At 37.7% G+C, this 7,771-nt stretch overlaps 1 protein-coding gene across 1 annotated transcript; it reads right to left on the reverse strand.

Moving 5' to 3' along the window:
• Window positions 1–260: 260 nt before the first annotated feature.
• LOC106059776 (proprotein convertase subtilisin/kexin type 9-like) lies at window positions 261–5,622 on the reverse strand. Its single transcript, XM_056018531.1, has 5 exons — window positions 5,568–5,622; window positions 3,892–4,020; window positions 1,699–1,788; window positions 1,346–1,525; window positions 261–358 (listed from the first exon to the last, which is right to left on the reverse strand). The coding sequence occupies exons 1-5, from the start codon at window positions 5,620–5,622 to the stop codon at window positions 261–263; spliced, it is 552 nt and encodes a 183-aa protein (XP_055874506.1).
• Between the last annotated feature and the right edge of the window lie 2,149 nt (window positions 5,623–7,771).

Genomic DNA, 7,771 nt, shown 5'->3' on the forward strand with positions numbered 1-7,771 from the left:
TTAACCCAATAATCTTCTAATAATCTTCTCCTCAATTTTTTCCCGACTTCTCTTGTAGTACACCATTCAGTTTCCTTCAAATTTAAAATCAAAATTTATTCTAGAAATAAAGTGCGAAATTGTATCTTTAAAATTTTATTTTCTTCAAAATTAAACTGTAGGCTATAAGTTCTTTAAAAAAACGATCACAAATAATATATATAAAAAAATCCAGAACATGTCATTATATCTTAATGTACATGAAGGCAATAAATAAGGTTCTAGACATGGCAGCAGGTAATGTAGGCTTGAACTCCCTTCTCGGGTCCAAATCTTGGATAACCGTTAACAGCAATGCAAGTATCAGCACCGTTTTGAGCTGAAAGAAAAAGGTTTAAAATAAAAGTATTCAGAATTTTAAAAGTTCATATTTGACAAAGTTTTACAGAGTAAATATCCCCATTCAGTCGCGGAACTGGGATTTGGGATATATAAATGACTTGTTGAATGCCTTGGCGTTCTCCCTATTCATTGGGCGATCTATCACACTGTGTGCCTGCAAGCTGCCTTAGAGTCGCCGGCTCCTCAGGTTCTTGGGTATAGCCGCTAGGCAATAGAGGTTTGAATAAAGAGCCTTCTTTTCCTAGCTGGCCAGCCAGATAAAGCTAATGAGCCCCTCCTGCAAGAAGCCTACCGGTTTAGTCGTCAGTTACTCGCCCATTCACATTCTCCCATTAGTGAAAACAGTTCTGCCGGGCCCTATATGAGCCACGCGTGAATGCCAAGAGTTGGACCGGAGTCTATCCGAGACGCATGGCATTCGAAGCATTGTAAGGTACTGGAGACAATGCTTATATCAATTACCACTTTCAGGAATGACAACTACTATACGGAACTATTGGTTGAATAGTGAAATTAGAAATAGTATTGTTAAGCATTTGTGATTTATAATTATCACTATTATCAATCAAGCAAAATAAATATATATAGGAACTCTACTGACCTAGAATTGGTTTTCTTGTTTATTCGATAGTGAAAGAATAGCATAAAAATTGAACTACAAGAAATGTGAATTGAAAAAAAATCTGAATTGTCCGATTTCCAAATTTGCATGAAAAATACGGATAGCTAAAATTTTTAATTGAAAATAGTGTCATTGGCCTGAAATCTGAAAGTCAGGAACTCTGAACTGTATGAAAATTTGATTGCATAAAATAAGAACTGCAAGTGTTTCAAATTGTAAAAAATCTGAATTACATGAAAACTGAATGAAGTGAGATCCGAATTGCACAAAATCTGTATTACATGAAATCTGAATTCCAAGAATTCTGGATTGTTAGAAGTACATCAAGCCAATGAAGTTTACCTTCGATATAAGCTCCAGCAGCTTTGGCATTCTCTGTGAACACGTTGCACCCAGTCATCACTTGACCACTCGGACATGCAATGGACGCTTTGTCCCCAACATTGTGACCACTTGGTGCTGACACCAGAGTTGAGCATTTGATGTTTCCACCTTTACAGCACGCTGCACTGCCGTAGACAGCTGTAGAGACAAAATAGGGGCAAGACTTTATTTCAGGATATATTTAACGATTTATTTACATTAAATACTGTAGGCGAATTACTTCGATTGATTTCTTGTTAATATATCATTGAGCAAACTTAGCAAGATATCTCGGCAGTATAGGTTTTCGATCTCTGGACATTTAAACTTACTTGGTCTAGGCTCATCATTCTGAGCTATGCAAGATGTATTCGTGAAAATTGTTCCATCAAAAGTAGACAGCCAAGATGTAGCAGCACAACCTGTTCAGCAAAGGAAGAACAAAGTCACATCAATATTTGTTGGTGAGTAGGTAGAAATCACGAATTTCATTGGTTTCTGCAAGTATTGTATTTTTTGTCATAAGTTTTCTTAAACCAACATATCATCCAAGCGCAATTACTTTAAATAAAAATTTAAAAAAGGGCAATCAATAGAGCAGTAAATAATTTAACCTGTGTTTTTAAATGATTTAAAACCGTTGCTTTGACATCATTGCTCCTTGTTAAATATTTTAACATCACCCCTTTCCCGATTGTCACTGCTGTTATGTGACACTTGCTTGTACACGTTAGTGTAATTAAGGATGTCTTGTTTCACTTTGAAGTTTTGGTACTATTTGATGTCGAGTATGTTCACTCCAGTTAGTACAGAACAACAGATATTAAAATTCATCAACTAAAGTCTTGATTGGAACCCACAAGGAAAGAGGAAAATGGGCAGACCCAAGCAAACAAGGAAGAGGTCAGTCATCAGTGAAGCTGAGGGTACTGGAATGACATGGGAGCAGATGAAGAAAGCTGCTCAGAACCGAGTTCGGTGGAGAGGTGTGGTTGCGGCCCTATGCTCTCCTGGGAGTACACAGATTAAGTAAGTAAGTAAAGTCTTGATTAGCAGACATATTTATTCACAATAAAATTAAAAAAAACAGTTCACTGGCAATGCCAGCCATCAAGAAGTACATGTGAGGCTTCACAAATCCAATGAAATATTCTAAGTGCACCACTAATACTAAATTATTGAATCAACTACGTAAGACATCCATCCAGTTTAAGAACATGGCGACTACTGCCTCTACCCATGTGGTTAACATTTTAGAACGAGATTTCTGGCCCACAATTCAACTTTGGACGTTTGTTTCCCACGTGAAAAATCATGAACATGAATATACCATGTACTTCGTGCTTCCCACTAACTATCGAACACTGATGTGACACTGAACAAGCTTTATATTTCATAGATAAACACTGACAGATTTCAGTATTGGTAGATCTCTTAGAGCAGCACACAGTTGTTAATAACAGTTGACAGAATACGTCGACGACAGTTGACAGAATACGTCGACGACAGTAGACAGAAGACGCCAATAACAGTTGACAGAAGACGCCAATAACAGTTGACAGAAGACGCCAATATCAGTTGACAGAAGACGCCAATAACAGTTGACAGAAGACCTCAATAACAGTTGACAGAGACCTCAATAACAGTTGACAGAGACCTCAATAACAGTTGACAGAAGACCTCAATAACAGTTGACAGAGACCTCAATAACAGTTGACAGAGACCTCAATAACAGTTGACAGAAGACCTCAATAACAGTTGACAGAAGACCTCAATAGCAGTTGACAGAGACCTCAATAACAGTTGACAGAAGACGCCAATAACAGTTGACAGAAAACGCCAATATCAGTTGACAGAAGACGCCAATATCAGTTGACAGAAGACGCCAATATCAGTTGACAGAAGACGCCAATATCAGTTGACAGAAGACGCCAATAACAGTTGACAGAAGACCTCAATAACAGTTGACAGAAGACATCAATAACAGTTGACAGAAGACGTCAATAACAGTTGACAGAAGACGTCAATAATAGTTGACAGAGGACCTCAATAACAGTTGACAGAAGACGTCAATAGCAATTGAGAGAAGATGTCAAAAACGGTTGACAAAAGACATCAATAACAATTGTCAGAAGACGTCAATAAAGGTTGACAGAAGACACCAATAACAGTTGACTTAAAACGTCAATATAAACTGGCAGAAGACGTCCATAACAGTTGACAGAAGACATCAATAAAAGTTGACAGAAGACTTCAATAACAGTTGAAAGAAGACCTCAATAACAGTTGATAGAAGACGTCAATAGCAATTGAGAGAAGATGTCAAAAACGGTTGACAAAATCATCAATAACAATTGTCAGAAGACGTCAATAAAGGTTGACAGAAGACACCAATAACAGTTGACTTAAAACGTCAATATCAACTGGCAGAAGACGTCCATAAGAGTTCTCAGAAGCCTTTAATAACAGTGTACTTTTAAGAAGCTGTCACACTGTAATATAAAAGTTTAAAGACATTGTCTTACCCAGTGGATGCCCGTCAGAAGCACAAGGGATCACTAACTGGTCATCAACACCAATACCCGCAGGTCCAGCTGACTTGTAAGTGCATGACAGACCGCTCAGACTGCAACAACGGGCCACTGCCTGGGTACCTATACAATAGGAATTTAAAATAATAATTTATATGGTGCTCCAATAAAATGGTACATATTTGCATTTATTGTTCATAGAATTGACTGCAGCCATTTAAAAAAAAAAAAACAAAAAAAAAAAACGTTTCAGACCTTGCGATCTTTAGGGCAGATGATGTAAAGGTCATCTATTTCTTTTACCCGTGGTTAACGACCAACCACATTTGCTTTTCCCCAACTAACATCAGGTACCCATTTGAGCTGGGTTGACTCAAAGGTGCCCTAATGATCCCGAAATTAAAAATCTCAGTCTTAATCATCAGGATTCGAACCAGGACCCTCGGTTCGGAAGCCCAGAGCTTTACCAATTATTTTGTTTCACAATAAAATGTTGCATATTGCTATTATTTGTTCATAGAATTTACTACAGTCCATTTAAAAATAATCATTAGCCAACGTATAAAGGAATTGAAGTACATTTGTTTCCACCTCTTGCACTGCTCACATCGTTTTACACACGGAGAGGAAATCTTAACACTCAGTAATAGGCTTCTTTCAAAAGGCTACGAATGTAATTAGCAACTTTCTATTATAACAATAGCTACAACTTGATACTGATTTCGGTAAATAGAAAAGAAAATAGAACATATATATATATATATAATTGTCTTCTTCCCTCAACAGTTTAAACGAGTAGTAAGGAGTAAAGGAAAGAACACTCTGCGGATAGTCCATAAAAAACAAGAGAAGGGGAGAGGGAGAGAACACGTCGTCACAACATTGCAGGGCAGGACCGTTGCAATATCACTCTTTTGTTTTTTGTATTTCTACCTCATGTTAAAAAAAAAAGGGCGGGGGAGTAATCTACTCTGTAGTAACTATCGAAGCGACAGAGCACGCTCAAGACTTTGGACACAATGGAAAGATCACTCTTTTATTTTTGGAACTCGGACGGAGGGAGTTATTCTAGGTAATTTAAGAGTGAAAAAAAAAGACAATTTTTGTCTGTTTTTTTCAGGAGATTGGTATGAGTTTTCAAAAGATTTTAATAATTTCCTGATATTTCCAGGACTTTTTCGTATATATTGCAATTTCAGGAGATTTCCAGGACCTCCTGTTAAATCGACAGGAGGCCGCGGAAAATGTGTTATAAGTTATAAAATGGTTTAATTTAATAATTTATACACCTAAAATTAGCGCGGGTCCTATAAAAGTGCTGGGCCCACTGCGGTAGCATAGGTTGCACTGGCCTAAGGTTGGCCCTGCAAAATAGCGTATGCTACGCCACCGGTCGACTAGTAAGTTATAGTTTATTGGTTTAACTGGGCAGTTTATAGTTTGTTGGTTTGACTGGGAAGCTACGCAAACTTTATTGACAATGGTATGACTTTTAAGCTTGAAATGTTTTGATTGATTTATGTGATGTCATCGACAATGAATAATTGCGCAAAATCTTTACTTGATCTAAGAATGGGACATGACAAAAAATACGAGTACAAAATGTGTACCAATTAGACAGACAGACGGAATGAGTTAATATAAACTTTGTAAAAACAAACACAACTTACCAATGCTAGATCCAGCACCATTGATGGCCTGACAAACCGGTTTTCCGTTAGTCATAGTCATTTTTCCCCATCTCGAGTCCAATCATTATTCTGTTATTAAAGTAGGTACATAAATATTATCCCGTTTATGCACATTATTTTTTTCAACATATAAAATCTATTATTAGGCGTCTTATCAAAGAAATACGTTGGCTAGCTCTAGGACAAATGCATATGCATGCACGAACTGTGGCAAACTCTGTCGCTCCAAGATTGGCTTGATCGGTTACTTCCAGATTCTGCCCGTCACATGACGAAACCAAAGCCAGTGACTCATCTGGTCGCATCCATTGTCTTCCGAGACAGAAGGAGCCATATATATATATATATATATATATATATATATATATATATATATATATATATATATATATTATAGAAATGCATTAATTAATGTTTTACTGAGTCTTTCCTTTAATAGAGACCTGCAATAACCTATAACAACTTAAGCACAACTGAGATAATTAAAATACTCACGACTCTAGTTGAGTTATGTTTGCTGAGAGCCTAACCTTTTTCAAGATACTACTAAAAATGTCAATAAAATAGATTGGGCCATAACACTGAGCATGATAAAAGCATAAAAAATGCTCTCTATATAAAACAAAAAGTTAACACAAATTATGGAAATATGGAAACAATACTGCCACGACTTTGTGAAGGTTTCTGGAGGTTGAGGTGTAAAGCTTTTGATTTTAAAGAAAGTGTAGCAGGTTCCAATGATGATGAGGTATACATTAAAGTTCTAAGTCTAGCCAGAACTAAAAGGTACCTAACATTAATTAGTGGAAGTAGAGGCGGTTGATCGTTGTGCTGGCCACAGGATACCCTCTTCAACGACAGAACAGAAAAAAAAGAGCTACAATAAAGCTTCCTACAAGATTTCTGCAGCCTGAATCGTTGCGCTGGCCACAGGATATCCTCTTCAACCACAGAACAGAAACAAAAAAGAGCTACAATAAAGCTTCCTACAAGATTTCTGCAGCCTCGATCGTTGTGCTGGCCACAGGATACCCTCTTCAACGACAAAACTGAAAAAAAAATGAGCTGCAATAAAGCTTGCTACAAGATTTCTGCAGCCTCGATCGTTGTGCTGGCCACAGGATACCCTCTTCAACGTCAGAACAGAAAAAATAATGAGCTACAATAAAGCTTCCTACAAGATTTCAGCAGCCTCGATCGTTGTGCTGGCCACAGGATACCCTCTTCAACGACAGAACAGAAAAAAAATGAGCTGCAATAAAGCTTCCTACAAGACTGCAGTGTTCATTCCGGGGCACAAAATGAAATGATTAGTTAAATATATGAAAATCAGTATTTTTCATCTTAAAATTTCACTACTAATTTTAATATTTGGAGTTTAAATATAATTTTAAAAACTCATAAAAACGAGAAATACGCCTTGCAAATTAACCTACTTTTAAGATACTGGAACATCCGGTCAGTATTTCATCCCCATTGCAGCCGACTTCTATTCTCTTGTCGTCTCCCACAGCAGACACTGCTGACCACCTCGTGGTGCAAGTTAACTGATGGTTTGCGGAAGTGGATGTGGCATGACCCATGGTCAACAGTCCAGTGCTGGTAGTCTCGTGGGTGACAGGCACAGCAGCGAATGGATCGGTTTTGGGAGGAAGCTGAATTTCATCTGAAACAAAACTTGCGTCTCTTTACGTTTTTCTTCATTAGTTTTCTATTTTATGTCTAGTCTGAAAGTTTCTCAAACACCAAAATAGAATTTAGTCATAATGATGAAATCTTAAAAACTACACGAAAAAAATTATGTAGGCCTATATGTTACTTTAGAACGTAACTGCACGCTATAGCCACTAATATAGTTCATTCATTGTATTTTGATGATGACCAATTTAGTTATCCAGGGTGCTAAGGACGTTGCTCTAGGGTTTAGTGCATTCTTATGTGGCTGGTTAGACCTATGTGAGCACGAAATGTTTGGCTGCACACCAGGCAGGTTATTCCAGCTGGAGCTAGTGTCATTGGCCTTGCTTTTCTTCTGTGACGCTATTCTTCCAGCGCTGTTCTCTTGCCCTATGCAATTCGTGCGCCAGTTTTCACAGCGCGACGCCATGATGCTCTATCATGTGCTTTCGTCTCCCAGGTGGCAGAGTCAATGCTGAAGGCTTTCAGAGAAGCTTTGAGGGTGT

This window comes from Biomphalaria glabrata, chromosome 1 (assembly GCF_947242115.1).
Source record: "Biomphalaria glabrata chromosome 1, xgBioGlab47.1, whole genome shotgun sequence".
NCBI classification, from domain to species: Eukaryota; Metazoa; Mollusca; class Gastropoda; family Planorbidae; genus Biomphalaria; species Biomphalaria glabrata.

What these genes read in the sequence shown, in the direction of transcription:
- LOC106059776 (XM_056018531.1), bottom strand. Translation starts at nt 5,622, where the DNA reads ATGACTAACGGAAAACCGGTTTGTCAGGCCATCAATGGTGCTGGATCT. An exon ending in GAATGATGAGCCTAGACCAA is followed by an intron (nt 1,526 to 1,698) that starts GTAAGTTTAAAT and finishes TTGTCTCTACAG; the next exon opens with CTGTCTACGGCAGTGCAGCG. An exon ending in TGCTGGAGCTTATATCGAAG is followed by an intron (nt 359 to 1,345) that starts GTAAACTTCATT and finishes TTTTTCTTTCAG; the next exon opens with CTCAAAACGGTGCTGATACT.